The sequence below is a fragment of the Pagrus major genome, chromosome 5 (assembly GCF_040436345.1).
Source record: "Pagrus major chromosome 5, Pma_NU_1.0".
NCBI classification, from domain to species: domain Eukaryota; kingdom Metazoa; phylum Chordata; class Actinopteri; order Spariformes; family Sparidae; genus Pagrus; species Pagrus major.
This window is the reverse complement of record NC_133219.1, coordinates 13,283,718-13,299,981: the sequence shown is the minus strand read 5'-3', so window position 1 is coordinate 13,299,981 and position 16,264 is coordinate 13,283,718. Positions and strand designations below refer to the sequence as shown.

The 16,264-nt window shown below is 41.2% G+C and overlaps 1 protein-coding gene across 1 annotated transcript in view; it reads right to left on the bottom strand.

Annotated features, from left to right (window-relative positions):
- The window catches only part of LOC140995417 (breakpoint cluster region protein), a 37,704-nt gene that overhangs the window by 9,617 nt on the left and 11,823 nt on the right, over window positions 1–16,264 (bottom strand). Inside the window, exons 2-16 of the mRNA XM_073465406.1 lie at window positions 11,319–11,500; window positions 9,528–9,632; window positions 9,149–9,334; window positions 8,169–8,276; window positions 7,892–7,952; window positions 7,734–7,786; window positions 7,509–7,649; window positions 3,324–3,445; window positions 2,817–2,982; window positions 2,470–2,589; window positions 2,168–2,243; window positions 1,015–1,119; window positions 838–912; window positions 261–358; window positions 16–147 (exon numbers count right to left, since the gene is read on the bottom strand). Of these exons, the coding sequence (XP_073321507.1) occupies window positions 16–147; window positions 261–358; window positions 838–912; window positions 1,015–1,119; window positions 2,168–2,243; window positions 2,470–2,589; window positions 2,817–2,982; window positions 3,324–3,445; window positions 7,509–7,649; window positions 7,734–7,786; window positions 7,892–7,952; window positions 8,169–8,276; window positions 9,149–9,334; window positions 9,528–9,632; window positions 11,319–11,500 (1,730 nt within the window). The remainder of the gene's footprint in view (window positions 1–15; window positions 148–260; window positions 359–837; window positions 913–1,014; window positions 1,120–2,167; window positions 2,244–2,469; window positions 2,590–2,816; window positions 2,983–3,323; window positions 3,446–7,508; window positions 7,650–7,733; window positions 7,787–7,891; window positions 7,953–8,168; window positions 8,277–9,148; window positions 9,335–9,527; window positions 9,633–11,318; window positions 11,501–16,264) is intronic.

Genomic DNA, 16,264 nt, shown 5'->3' with positions numbered 1-16,264 from the left:
TAATTAGCACCGTACCTTTATTTGTCCTTTGGCCATGATCTTGTCTGTGATCTCTCCGTCCTCTTTGCTCTGCCTGGTTTTGTTGCAGCACTTCTCATAGCAGAGCAGCCTCAGAGTCTGAGAGCCCTCCAGTTCGATCTCAAACTCCTTGCACGGAAACAGAGCAAAGGCACATTACTGTGGGTTTCAGCCTAGTGCACAACAATGTACCACACAGGGTCTCACTCTTTCGCTGTCTCCACTCTGATGTGCACTCTCACCTCGTTCCAGTTGGGCTCTGTAGAGTCTCTGTGCACACGTGTTTTGGCTTTGTTGACAAAGTAGCCGAAGGAATCCACCTCCAGAGAGCAGTAAAGGTCTAGTGGGCACAGGGAAAGTTTGGTTTTATTCAAACTGGAATCAAAGATTAACATCAATCAGCTGTTTGAGACATGTCTGCGTGATGCACTCGATGAAGCCTCATCGCTGCGACTGCATGCTTTCAATGCCAGAACTCTCTCTCTCTGGTGTCTTGATAGTTCTAATGTTACCAAGCAAATTATGAAATAGCAACAAGAGCAGTTGACTATTGCCTGATGACCTTTTGTTAGAGTTTGAGCAGGCAGTGATTTGAGACAAAGACATATTTTAGGCGGCTTGTACACAGTGTTCCTAGCTAATCCCACTTGTTCCCCTGCAGCTGCCCTTCCAGCTGACAGCCACAGCCGAAAGAGGGGGGGGGGAGGAGTGCAGCAGATGAGTCTGGACAGACACTGGGGATGATGTGACACCACGTGCAACCTTTAGAATAATCAGTGAGATGATTTCTAGTCAAAAACAGGAGGATAAGCCACTTACTTAAGCTCTGTTTCAGCCCTGATGCAGAGTGGACGATGACATTTAGGAAGCCGTACAAACCAGAAGATTCATCATCTGTGGAGGGCAGCGTTCAGATTATGCATGTTAAGATTAAATAAAAAAACTGTAACTATATTAAAAATGTGTATTAAATCCTAAAAAAGGACAATACCTTACCTTCTTTATTCATAGTCATTGGAATCGTGTGTACAGTCTGAAGTTTCACACATGAGTTAGTGAGCATCTGCAGCTCCAGTGAGGTCAGAGAGAAACTTTTAAAACCTGAAGGACACACAAATTATATGATTAACATTATAATCTATTTAAAATGATGTGGCTTCCAAAGTTCTATTTTTCTGTTTTCTACAGTGCCAACTACACCACTAAAAATAGTTTAAAATTAAAGGGGCACTATGTAGTTTTGGAGACTAAATTCAAACTTAGAATTTTTATATTTACAATATTAATGAGAATATATTTATTTTCTACATAACTGAATAAACAAGCTGTTCTCAGAGGAAAATAAGGTCCCCAGAACACTGTTTGAAGCTAGAAAGGTGGCAGGGTCCGCCACACATAAACAGAGTAAAACAGTATGAAATAGTGTTGTCCTTTAAGGTCAGCTTGTTTGTTCAGTTTATTCAGAGAGTTTGTTTATTGAGTTTGTTTAGGCATAAAAAAACAGTCAATGAAGATCTTTCTCTTCTGATTAAAATTTCTTCCCCAAAACTACAAAGTGCAATTTTAAAAGCAAAGTTTTACATCTTCTAAAACAGGAGAGGGGATTTAAGGTGCTAGATCCAGAATGATACCATCTTGCCACTCAAGCACTTTACCTCCGCCATAAAGCTAGAAACACAATAGAAGAGTAGTGTATTCTAGTAAGTATATCCTCAAAACCTTTTTTTCTTTTTCCAAGGATGAAAACATACATTTTTTAACTTTATAGTATAATACATAGCAGCAACAGGGAGAAAAATTAAGAGGATTTTGAGGGAGACAATATAAATTCTTAAAAATACTGAAACAATCCATCGCTAGCTTTTCAAAATGTACCATTAAGCCGGTCTTCACGGAGAGATGGAAACTGTTAATGATTTTATAGATTAGTATAACAGATACAGTAAACTAGAGTTTAAGAAACTAGGGTAACACTTCATTTTACAGGTCTGTCGATTTCATGGTAAAAAGGTGGTAATAATAAGAAGTAACACATTTGAACACTTGTGGTAAGATGGGAGGACGATAAATGACATCGAGGACGACATAATAAAATGATAAAAATGGGTATGTTGTTCTGATCATGTTATGCTAGTCAAAGAAAACTCACACTTCTTCTGTTGCTCGCGGATTATCTCCCTCCACTCTGCACGCTCATAGTCAGAAGAGATGAGGAATGTGAAACCCTGAAGGAAATGAAGGGTTGACAAACTGTGTTATTGCACTCTCATGCAGTAACAGCAGAGGGCAGCAGACACCAAATAAAGAAGTTAATTGCTGGTACAAGATATTCCCCATGATATTTTGCATGAACAATTTAAATAGGAAATCGAGGCTATCATCAATCAAAGCAAAATTAATTTCATACATGTTTGATGATGTTTAATCCCTTCCTATAGACCCCTGACTCACCTTTCCGTTTCTGTTGGCCACCCTGAATGCCATGTTGGGCGACATGAGAAGCAGCAGAGACTCTTGCTCTGATAGCTTCTTTCTCAGTCGCTCAATCACTTTGGATCCTTTGGTGGTTCTCTACAGATTAAACAGTAACAGGGTTAATGTGACGCAGCACATGATGTCTGAACATTTGTTCTATTTACATGTGCTCTTTAAGTTCCTCATTTTATTTTTGTTTGACTTCAGACAAAGCTATAATTGTTCTGTTGCAGTTCCCTCAAATCACAAATAAACTGTGTGTTGAATTCTGTCATATTTGTTTGTATTTTCTATAGGTGTGTTTACCAGCTGTTTATCCTCACCTTTTCTCTTTGGATATCATTCTTGATCTGGGATATTTTGATCTTCATGGCGTCGATCTCCTCGTCCTGGACCAGAGGGATGGGGGTGGACTCACAGTCCTCAATGGTCTGGAAGGTCAGATCAGCCAGTGGGATGTACCACTTACAGTCATACTGTTGCCCTTTTCTGTTGGAGGAGAACACGTGTTTATAACCCTATGACATGATTTTTTAAACTTTCTTCGCTATGTTGTCCTGCTTTGTCACCAGAACAGTTTGTTGAAACCAACAGTACAACTAGCAACAAGCTTGCAAACACATTCAAGAAACTGATCTGAGGGAATTGTAACCTTTATCTCCCACCGTAAACATAAGTTGGTCACAATGAAACAGTTCTATTTAGGTTAACAAGTTTATGTCTATCTGGGCGGAGTGACTCGCAGTCTCCAACAGGAATTTGAACCAGTGGATCTTTGGGGTCACAAGCCTGGATCTCAACTCTCCATTGGGACGCCTACCCAGACTCACCCTGCAGCCTGTTTCTTCAGCTTGGTGCAGAGCAGCAGGTCGGTGAAGAGGAAGACGTGACGGAGTTTCCTGGAACCTTCGACCAGCTCCACCATGAAACGATCCCTCAGCAGCTGACGGTTCTGCCAACGGGAAACGAGAAATCACATCATTACACTCACAGTGCATAACTCTCATTTGTCTCAAAGACAACCTCAATAACCTTCATTTTTGAAGGTTTGAAATGAAAATGTGCGTGAGAATTATGGAGCTTTCAACTGCGCAAAAAAATAGCTGCAACTTCTGAAAGTACAATATCTAATTTAAGTTCAACGCTGATGCTGAGTTTTAAATAGTTTCTTTGGGGTTCTCAAACAATGATTTTGTGTTGATGTTTGTACATGCTTGTAATTATTGTACAGCCTGTGGTGCTTTCAGATGAATGCTACCCAACCTCATACTGGAAGTAAACAAAATAGCCGCGAGAAAAAAAACTAAAAACATTTGTGATGTGAACAAAACAAGGCAACAAGTGTACGCAGCATATTTCAGTGACCACTGATGGAACGGTGCATTTTCAGACAATTTCAGCCTCTAATGGTTGATGATCTGGAGCACATCTGTTACGTCTTTTGGCTCCATGGATAGCAATGCCAGTCTGTCAGTCAACCTTTGGTGCAGACTGAAATGTCTGAACAACTATTGAATAGATTGCTGGGAAATTTGATATATAGACTCTCAGTCCTGTTAACTTTTGTGTTGTTGATCATTTTGCACATTACTTTTTGCCACTTTTATAAAGTGCTAGTGCAACTAACAATTATTTTCATTATCGATAGATAATACTCATAGATACCGGCCACCTTAATAAGCCTGATTTAAAAAAAAAAATCAAGATTCATGCTTTATTCCCAGAAAAATTAATGAAATTGTCGAAAAACGCAGTATCTCACAAGGTGAAAGAAAGTGAAAAAGAAATCCTGGATCTGTCCTTTTATCAGCACCAAAAGTTAATTTGGTCTGTCTGGGATGAGATTCATCCTCCATCCAAGTTTCGTGGAAATCCATTTAGTAGCTTTTGTGTAATCCTGCTGACAAACCAACCAACCAGCCGAGCGAAAACATAACCTCCTTGGCGGTGATAATTAATTGATTATCCAAATAGTAGTTGCAGCTCTTCTTCTGCATTTCTTTCGCTAAACTAAAGCGAAACCGATGAAGCTACATGTGAAACATGTAGTTCGATCCCTCTTGTTTTTAATGTGACAGTTAAGAAAATAGTGTCAATCGTATCCTGGTGAGCGCTGGAATATCGATTGTTTTTTTTTTATAGTTTGTAGTGAGGTCACACAGTACACTCAAACCAGACACAATGCAGAATAAATACACTATTGATTTACAAAATGCACAATGTGCAATGCACAAAGACAAATAAAGAACCTCTCATAGCTGAGAAAAGAAATTCTAAATCCAGAAAGATCTCATAAAACAAGAGGGAAGTATTAAATCTCTCTGACTGCTCAAACAGTAGTGAGTATGTATCACTGTGCATACTGTAAAAATAAGTCATGTTTCTTGTTTAGAAATGACTTCTAATTTCAGAGCTTCCTCTAATCTTTGTTGATCCGTCCAGCCTGAGGTTAGACATGCATGTGATGACATGAGCTCTTCCCGCAGCAGCAGCACGCATCTAAATTCCCCCTCTGCCTTTTGACCTCTGGGCTGAGGCTGTTTACAATGACACTGCCCATGTGAGACTCCGCCATCCCACTCCGACCACAGCTCGACAAAAACAAGGAAATCACTGCGGCATGGTTTTCCTATTCTCTCTTCTGTACACACCAGTGCAGCGCTGGCTGGTTACAGGCCCTCAAACATGTTCAGTACTGTCCTGGTTTCAAAAAGAGGTGGCAGGGTGACATCCGCTTATTGTTTTGTGACACACATGACCACAAATAGTCAATAATCCAATGGAAAAACAAGAGCTGTGACTGCACAGAGCTCACACCCTCCTGACACTGGAATCTGTATTTTCATGTACGGTAATGAGACGTTGAGCAGTGAGGCATGTACATGAGGGGAAGCTAAACAAACTTGTGGGTTTAAACGGTCGTAATTACAGGCAGCCACGGTGCAAAACACCAACAATGGGTGCAAATTTAGTCAAGAGTTGATCATCTACAACAACAACAACTCATATTTAAACTGATTGTGTGAAACTGTCATGTGCTGGCTTGTTATCTGTCAATCTCCTTGTGGGATTTCAGACTTCCTAGACAATATCCAGAAGAATGTTCCCAAGAACTTTCTTTGATTTAATATCTCACCCCGGTGGGCAGAGCCAGTTCCCAGAAAAAACAGAGGAAGTTCTCAGTCAGGTCATCTGAATCAGAGCCCTGAGATGCATGGTGTGGGGAGGGGGATCAGAGGGGTCAGGAAACACTGGTAAGTCGGTGCACGCCCAGCGCAGAGGGCTGGTTAGACAGTTAAGTTGATAAGGAGTGCTGCACGTCATTTCTGGGAAGCAGAGTAGACACTGTGGCAAGGAAGGATGGGAGTGAGCGTGGAGGTAATCGACAGGTTTTCCTGGATTGCAACGCAGGGGCCGATTGCCTCCAGTGTTTGGACTGATTTGTCATAAGCTTCCTCTACGCTCCACTTCCTTGACAACTACACAGCAGACAGGCTGAAATGAGTCAGCAGCAATGTGACTCATACTCCGGTTTTATTGCAGCTTCCAGACACCTTGTGCTCGAAGGTCTTTACTGTCAACAATCAAGATATGATGCAATTTACGTGGGCAGAGATAATCCTGAACTCAACCATGTGGCTGTTTCAGTGAGAAAATCAAAAAAGTGAAAATTTTCAGTATGTTCAAACCTAAAGCGAGTTGTCAGTTTTTTTATTAGACGATCGCATTTCCAATTATTCTAATAATCGATTAATTGTTTCTGTCATTTTTCAAGCAAAAATGTCAAACATTTTCTGGTTCCAGGCTCTTAAAAATGAATATTTGCTACTTTTCTTTGTTATTCATGAAATGAAGAGTCTTTGGGTTTTGGACTGTTGGTTGGATAAAAAACACATTTGGCTCTGGGACATTATGATGAGCATTTTTTTTTTTTTACAATTTCTTGACATATTATAGGCTAAATGTCAGATTAATTGCTAATGAAAATAATCACTTGTTGAAGCCCAACAGTATGTTCATTTTTGGGGTGAAATGTAAACCTCAAGTTCAAGATCTAGGTCTAGATTAAAATATCAAAAAAATTCTTATTAGATGGATTGCTATGATACCTGATACAGACAGCCCCCTCAGGATCATTTGTATTAACTTTGGTAATCCCTTTACTTTTCATGTAATGCCGTCATCGGGTCAGATTATTTATTTAACCAGTACTGTAAATACTTGCGAAAACTATGACATTCTCATTATCCTTAGCTATATATCATGTTGTGCTTTTATAAATGTCTGCATACAAACACACTAAACTAAAATGGCAAACTTAGTAAAAAATTACAACTAGTAAACATCAGTAATGTTAGCATTGTCAGCACGGACGCTCAAAGCTTCAGAGTCACTATAGCATGGCCGTAGACTCTTGTTAAGTTTCGTGTTTTCGGACCTTTTTACCTCTAATATTGGATATTTGTGCAAAAGGTCAGAAAACAAATGCTGTCTGTAAATATTTTTGCACCTATTAGCAGAGTTAGCAGACCACCAAAAAGGGATGGATGTTAGTGACTCATACACTGAAAAAATATAAAACCATATAAAAGCTGGAGCGGCACAGGGAGTCAACATTGTGGTACCAGGCCTCGACACTGTGCCACCACAACATTCAAGCCCCTGAATTTGTCCTTGGCAAGGGAAACAAGTGCTCCACAAAGGGAACAAGCTGTGCCCACTTTTAATGTGTCCCTCTCCTCTGCTCAGGCCCCTGGTGAATATTAACTAAAACAACCTGGACAACATTTAATCAAACAGGAACTGATGGAATTTATTCTGGTGAACAACCCCCCCAAAAATCCAGTGTCAATCAAGTCTCTGTCTCACTTACAGGAATGTGTCAGCTGGCAGTATGGAGGGGAAGCCGACTCTCTGTTTAGACTGTGCCTGAGCACATTCATTTGAAAAAGTGGATTTATCCCTAGCCACGCTATAACCTGAGGTGATATAGTAACTGGGCTTTACACACTGACCTCTCCCTTCTTAACTGTCATGGACTGTCTACGTGGGGTGATCTCTTCATTAATACTGGACAGGAAGTTCTGGGAGATGCGCAGGGCATCCTGTAACAGCGGATGGTCCGGGTGGCTGGAGGGCGTGTGCTTCAGCAGGTCCTGGAATAGAAAAAATGTGGACAAATTCAATCCCCAAAACTCTCTTCACGTTGCTCTAGATTTGTGTCAGGCAGATTGACTTACATGCAGAACAAGTGTGCTGCGCGTCACTCTGTCCACAGGTTTGTAGAGGAGAGCTGTGGAGGAGGAAGAGTCAGCTCAACAGGCCTAGTCACAGCTCAACTACTTATAGCAATATTGATTTATGCGGAGGCAGGCCATTCATTTCACTCAATACTCACTTTCCAGTGAATTTTTAGCCGACTGGTCTTTGCAGTCCTTTGTGCTTTTGACCTTGAGATTCTGGGAAGATAACACCAGAGGGAATGGTGAGAAAAAAATAGCCTCATTAAATCACAGGAACTGCCCCACAGCGCAATTAAAACAATCAGCAGCTCTGTAAAGAGTTTACACTGTGAGGACTGCTGAAAACTGCCCTGTCATCACTCGTCCGGGGCAGCTGTGCAGCATCAAACACTTGTCTGCCGCTGTCCCACTGTGCATAGCGTGATTACATACCTCAGATATCTCTGCAAACTGAGCGTTTGCCTGGCAGCACTTGTCCGCCGTCTCCACAGCAACCTTATAGTTATCCACAAAGGCTCGGTACACGCCAAGCTGGCTGGCCTGCAGACACAAGGAGAGTAGATAAATTTTACTACTCTGTGATTTCCACTGAGTACTTTGCAGTGTCACTGTGTGCTGCGCTCAGGCAAGGGCTGGCATAACATTATTACCGGAGGAACTGATGCAGTCGAGTGCGAACCAGTGCTGCACGTGACACGAGTCTTTCATCTTTTTCATCCAACAGCAAACACTGAGGTAGCTCTTATTCAGCGACCTCCTATAGAGAGTTTTGTTCTCGTCTACTGCCTGTAATGTGGTGAAGCGAGGCTTTTATCTGGCCGGGAGATGACTCCAGGCAGTCTACTCACATGTGCACTGCAAGATCCCCTGAACAACAGCCAGTGACTCCCACCTTTTCACCCTGAAAGTCTCCCCTCTTTAAACTCATCATTAATGATCAAGGCTTGACATTTAAGAAGTGCTATAATTAGTTTCTTAAAGTTACTGACTTGACAAATGCCGGTCTGTTTGATCAAAAACCAACATACACTTTAATGCTGTGAGGTTTCATGTTACTCGATGCTTGTCTTCTTATCCAAAGGAGGGTTTAAATCAGATGAGGGGATCGCCGTACTGTACACTCATACTGCAGTTAAACTTGTGTTACCGCAACATTTTACTGATATCAGCCCATCAGATACTTTGTATTCCACTGTTCTCAGAGTTCCTTGTTTGCTCTGTTGGCTGAAGAGTTTCTGTTGCCTTCAAGTTCATAAGAAGTTGATAAACAGGTTTTTGTTGCTTAAGCTCTACAACATTGTCATGACATGTTTTCTCCAGAATCAATCATATATTAAAAGATCTCAACCATAAAAAAAACCCCTAAAAACTTGGTTGTCCCACTGAAGCTATTAAAAATATCACCACCATACCAGTTTCTGAAAGAGGTCGCCCACACACTGCTGGTGGCCCCAGTCCTGGACTCGAGGCAGCAGAGCGTCGTAGAAGTCCTTGTGGATCTCATGAAGCTCTGGCACTTTGAAGAAGATGGTCTCTATCTGCTGGATGGTCAGCATTGGTTGGGATGTTGTGGCTGCGGCCCTCAGAGGCTTCATGGGCTGGGTAAATAATCAGTCAATATTTAGGCCACAGTTAGTGAATGTAGGCCTGCAGTATGAAACTATAATCAATAAGTCATTCATGTTTAATAGAAAACATGCGCCAGAAGAAATAATAATAGCACAGTTTTAATTATTTTTTGTAGAAAGAAACCTATTACCAATGACCATCTAGGACCAAAGTTATACATACTATCAGTAGGGCCTCCAGGTGGCTGAGGTAGGTCTCCTCACTGGCCAGGATTCCAGACAGAACCCACTTCCTCATCTCCAGCCCCTTCTCCTGATCCAACTCCACCTGATTCAAACATGAGAAAACAATTGCCAAACATGAAGGGAAGGCATTCTCCAACACAAAAGGCACATGATGACAATATATCTGAAGTTTAAATGGGTTCGGTCTTTATTAAACAACCGACACACCTCTGCAAACCTCTGGCTGCAGCTGTTGTGGGATGAGGGACTGACCAGATCTGATTAAACTCTGTAGGAGTTTTACATTCCTAGAGGCCTGCACCAGAGACTCCTCACATTGTAAGGAAGACAAATATGTGTCTAGCCCAGGAGTTGTTATTCCAAACAGGTCAAAGCCATCAGTCATCCTGGTGCGGGCTATCATGTCAGTAAGGAACTCACTGGAGCATTGAGAAGAGCTGTATTGAGCTCTGCCATTACATTAATTAGTGATTTAAAAAAAGAGGAAGAAGCTGTATGCTGAGTGAGCCCACCACCACCACTACCCTCCGCCATGATTTAGGCTTTGAAGATCACCAAGTGTGCACATCAGAGGATAAGAATACCACAGATAGGACGGGAACAGAGCAGAGGGGGAGGGGAGCTGGGTCTCTTCTTAACATCTGTTCGCCTACAGTATGTTTGCTGAGTGTGTATGGTGTTTTTCAGCAATGCCCTGCTTCGTAATGAAAAGCACTCTCAGCTGGGATTAAATGACTGACTGAGGGGCACTTCTTCTGTAGTTTTCTAAAGGGTACTCCGCTGATTTTACAAATGTAGAGGATGTCGTTTATTACAGAAAGCCTGTGTTACAAACTGAAAGTTGTGGGTATTTATGAGACAAGAAGAGTCAAAATACCTGTCTCCTTTGATTTTCTCTTTCCCTTTCTTTCTTTTCACAACTTTGTGAAGTGGAATACTAACTTACTTGACTGACCCTTTGTAGGTAATTCTAATTATTTACTTTGCAAATGATTTACTTAATCAGCATCCAGCAAACTTCTACACCTGTTAGCCTCTTAAAAAGAGATTTTTGTGAAGTACATACACTAGGACTGGCATTACAACAATGAAAACAACTGCTGTGAAGAATGCCAGCCTGTGCATGTTGCATTACTGGCCTCCTGTCAGAATCTGCAGGATGATCTAGTGATTGGTCTAGGAGCCAAAACATGAAGGGGATGCTCTTCTTCTAGTGTAAACCAACAAAAATATAGATTTTGGTGCATCTGTGTGTCTCCAGCACTTTTATGCACATGCATCAACACCACACAGGAGCAAAATAACAAAAGCAATATCCTTTTTGCAACAGGAGGAACAAGAATTATAGGAAATGTTGGTTTAATTTAGTGAAATGCTTCCTCATGACTGAAATGCGACAGAGGTGACAAATCTTTTTGACTTTGGTGCCATTTCTTATAAAATAAAAATATAAGCAATAAAAATAATCTGACCTGAGTTGAACTTTAAAGCTTTACCAAATGATCTCCCTTTGTTTTGTAAAGAAAAACACCATGACAGTCGAAAAAACAATGGCAGGCACTCTAATAGCTACTTTTCATCACAGAATGAGAAGCCACAGCTGCTAAAAGTGTTGGATGGTGTGTGGAGAGAGGACAGTGAAGGACAATGCAGTAGCCAGGGAACAAAAGCAGAGCAGGAGGAAGGAGATAAAGAGTGGAGCAGCAGCACTGCGAGCTGGGAGACAACGTGTCATACACAGTGGTGGGAGTTGACCCAGTAACTTTACCGACAGCGTGGACTCCAGGGAGCCGGAGGACTGGGTGTCTCGGCTGCTCCGGCTCTTGGAGCGGAGTCGTGGCGAGGAGGACGGAGATCCGGTGAAGGACAGAGGGTCGTGGCGAGGCTGGTGATCTTCTGAGTGCTCCACGTCATAGCCATATGATGGAGGGGTCTCATTGTAGGGAGCCTCTGTGAGAAACAAAGGACAACAGTCACATGGTGTGTCATTAAACTGTTAAGTCTTGTTGTAAACAACATCACGGAAAATGGGACAAACTGAAACTGTTGGTACTCTAATACAGGGTCAATGCAGAGGGTGGGGCTAAGAAAGCTATTTAGGAACTGGTATCAGAAAGTTGTTAAGATGCCACAGTCTTTTTACAGCTCACTTCAGTGTTATCAGAGATGATGCAACAGGACAGACACGAATAGGAACTCTTATGCCATAAAATGAGAGGTAATATACAGTTAATTGTTCAGACTACAATATTGTAGGTTATAAAGTTTGTTGACGCTGTTTCAAAGAGGTGTGGAACTTTACAGTAACTGTGAGATGGCACTTGTTGCTGTTTATTGAATTTACTGGATTTCCAAATGGGTAAAGTGGACGACCTGATGTTGGAAAATAAAGTAATATGCAAGTACAAATTACTTTTAGAATATGCGCCAGTAATTGCAACATCAACTGAAATAATAAAGGCCTTTAAGGTGCAATATGTAAGAATTTTAGCTGTAAACATTAAAAAATGGGCTAAACTCATCAACAGAATGTGAAGGGATAACAGTTTTGATGTTATGATGTTGTGTTGCAGAGATATCTACTAAAGTTAGCATGCTAACCAGCTAGCCTCGGTCCATCCTGCTCCAAAGCTCCTGTGCTAGCAGTGTAAAGATCAGCAATCCCCCAGTGCTCCGAGCTCGTAGTCCGGACAGCTAGCTTCATGCTACCTGAGCTAACTAGTTGAGAGGAAGTTAGCAGCAATTTGCAGTTACTCTATTCCTACATATCGCACCTTTAAAGCTGCACTATTCTATAGCCCGCAACTGCACTATTTTGGTTCAGTTTCATGGCTCTCTGTTTTTGTTTTTAGTGGAAAAATTCTCCTGAGCCTACCGTGCACAAATATTTCCCTCAGGATTGAGACAGTGAATATTGGACTACAAATAAATGCTAATGTTGTTCTACATCTACTCAATGTCTAAATACTGAATTGTTTTTGGTAACACAATCACCTCTTTATATGCCAAATATGGAAGCAAAACATACATGAGCTGAAAACATGGTGTTAATACTTATTATAATCTATTCATTCAGTTCATATTTATGTTTAATTACATTAACAAAGTGTGCCACAGTCTCATATGGAAGTTCTGGTTGGTGTCCAGTGCTTCAACTCAAGTAAAACATACACAACATTTCACCCCAGGGCCTCCAAGCGTGTTAATCTGTCCATGACTGCACTGCATTATAATACAAGTTGTTGTTATTTTGTCCATCCCCCAAGCAATAAGTCTAAAAACTAAAAACAAGTCGGGGCAAACACTAAACCTGCTCTTTTCAGATTGAAAAAGGACACAGGCCAACGTGTCTAACAAAATCTGACACACCAGTATTGTCAGTTGACAACAAACACTAAGCAGCGGGCTGTCTTTTTATCAAATCCTCCTTTAACCTTCATAAACCTGTGACCTACACAAATCTACCACGCAGCCTGTGCCAGCCACCGAGGGCTCGTGCCAGGACAGGCAAGTGGATAAGCCTGGGAAACTGCAGAGGCACCACACGTGCTCTACTCATGCCAGCCTTGTTGTACAGTGTGTCTCCTTCAGTGTTTTCAAGATCAGAGAGAATTTGACAGGCGTTGCTGTAACTTGGTATAATATTTACTTTGTGAGTCCACTAATCAAAGAGGCCTCAAAAATCACAAAGCAGAACAGAAAAAAAATCTTCATTCTGGAAACCCACAGGCTTCACACCATGCTGAGTTTCTGCCAGGAACAAGTGTAACAAGTCAGAAATATATGTTGTGCTCGCCATCCCTGTGATTTCAGACTTTTTAGGACACCCTGAAGATGAGGATCAACAAGCTCTGTATCCTGTAATTACTGCCAGTCACCCCTGACTCACCAGCACTCATCATCATCATTATCATCATTATCGTCGTCAACGATATGACGGCTGACAGATGCAGAATGACGACCTCGAACAGCAGTGATAAAATATAAGGCAGACATGTCTAGTAATGTGGGGTGAGGTATGTTAACAAGAGGCTACAAAACTGGTTCAGCACGGCTTGAAAACAGGAAAGAGAGGATTCCGGATACTGTGGGAGGATAAAGCCAAGTCACCCAGGAGAGGTCTGGAGGACAGGCCGACTGACAGGATGACATCCACAGAGGCCGTGACAAAGGAGTCAAACAAACACACAGAGGCAGAGAGCTGTATTGACTGCTCGAGGAAGAGACGACTGCAGGCCAAACAGCCTCAGAGCACAGGGGAAGTCCATGTGAAAGGCCACTCTGTGTTCCAGTGAGATTATACATCAGCCCCGGCACTGGATGAATAACACATCCTCTCTCGGGTAGCAGCCTCAGAGCCACAAACTATCTCCATCCAGGGGGAAAAAGAAACATTCCGAGCTTGAAAAAACACTACAAACACGAAAAAGTAAAGAGGAGGATTTAAAAGTGTTCTGAGGTCATAAATACTGAGCAGTTTGTGTCTTTAACAGGAGCAGCTCTAAATACACTGGCCTCATTTGGGTTGTGGTAAAAATGTGAGAAAGTGGACATCACAATAGATCCTCAGTGAGCACCGTTTTTGTAGCTTTCACAAGGATCGCGACTGAGGAAGTGTCCAGGCAGGCCTGTCCGGAAAATTCAGCAATTCATCTGCTTCAGAGCGGAAACCGGCACAAGGTCATCTTTTCACAAACAGCTCGCACTTCCAACACACACTGACCTATGGTCACGGCTATCATATTTACCTTCCAGTTAACGCTGAGATGCCTTTTGCAATCAAAGACTTTACAGAGCCGGCATACATTCGCACATGTATGGAAACAGATTTTTACAATTTCCAACAAACTATTGTAACTCAAAAACAAGTCTATTTTACTTATGACCCAGTTCTTGATTTTTCTCCACCACGCTTGCTTCTGTGCAACCTGTTTTCACATGCTTTGTTTGACTTGATTGTGAAACAGTTTAAAAAGGGACTGAACAAATAAAGCGAAGCACAGACTGTTCTCTTAAACCTCAAACAAACTGCCAAACCTCATGTGCAGTTACACACAGTAGGGTCTTTGTAGTACAGACTTACACAGTCTTTTAAGGCTAATACCATTATTGATATTTCAGAGTTTAAAAGATCAGCCCATATTAATTTTTAACATAAACACAAAACATGAAGAAACATATTTGATAAGGATCGTTTGAATTTGGTTGTCAAACTGAGATATCTCCTGTTCTGGAAATGTGACAATAACAATTTTAAACAACACAAATACTACAAAATATATTACATTTGAGGTATGGAAAAATAAGACATAACACATTAAATGATTCCAATAAATGTTTTTAAAATCTGAACTATATCAAAGGTCCCGTGTGTAGGATTTATCTTATCAGTGGCTGCTAAAAACGTGAAAGAGACGAAAGACCCTCTCTAGGGCCAGGATTTGGTTTGTCCATTCTAGGCTTCTGTAGAAACATGGGGGTGCAACATGGGGGACTCCAGTGATGAGGACATGCTCCCTCTGTAGATATAAAAGGGTAAGGTAACAAAAGTACAATGATTCTCAGTTTCAGGTTATTGTGCACTAATCAAAACATTATTATGAAATTACATTCCATTTCTGCCAATAGAGCCCTCTAAATCCTACACACTGGACCTTTAAACTATACTGAAATATAATAAACTTGTCCGTTACCGTCTGCTCTATATAAACCGTCTGAGATCTTTATATCACGATATGACAGTGTTGTCTTTTCCTGGTTTTAATGCTGCATTACAGTATAGTGATGTCATTGTTTTTAACTTACCAGACCGTTACACTTGTTCTAATACTTCTGTCTTTACCCACTTAGTCATTATATGACTGATGATTGTTTATCACAATATTAATATTAGGGGTCGACCAAGTGGCTTTTCCAGGGCTAATACCAACATATATTGTGCATTGTAATACAGCCTAAATATACCGTAATATTATTTTAAGCAAAACCACGCAGCCCTACAACTAACAGAGCCAACATTACAGAAATTACTGAGGTCACAAGTGAAAATGTCCTCAGCAGAACTTCACCCACATCAAAGATTCTGACTGACCATCAACTGAACTCTGTTATGTTTCTAATATTATCATTTATTAATTTGAAGGGGCACCTTGTAGTTTTAGAGAATGTAGTTTTGACTTCAAACTTGACATCCGTTGAGCCATGTTATGTTTATTCAGTTGTTTTACTTTTTAAAATAAGTCTCCATCTTCTTTAGTTAAGGAGATTGTTGCAACACTGTTTTGCTGTGAAGCTCCAGAAATGTTGTGTGGACTACGAAACTTCACCCGACTGTCCATCAGCATGAGCCTGAGAAGACAATGACTGGATTTTCATTTTTGGGCAAACTTATCCTTTAATCCTTGAAGCTGCACCTTGAAATGACAGTGAAGAAGGAATGTTATTTTCTTGTTTCAGTTTGCAGTAACTGAATCTGTATTATAAAATATCACACAGTAGGAAGGAGGATGGCAAAGCAGTCCTGGCAGCTCTACAGCACGTCCTCCCTGTCCCATGCCCAGCTTGCTGTAGCTCAACTGTGCAATAGAGCTGTAATAAATACATTCTAATGACATTACATAAGATCGCTGAGCCCAACAGCTGCGTTTGTGAGCTGTGTGGAGCCGTGGATCAGAGAGAAGCTGATTTTGTTTTGGACTGCCTCCGAACTCTTTA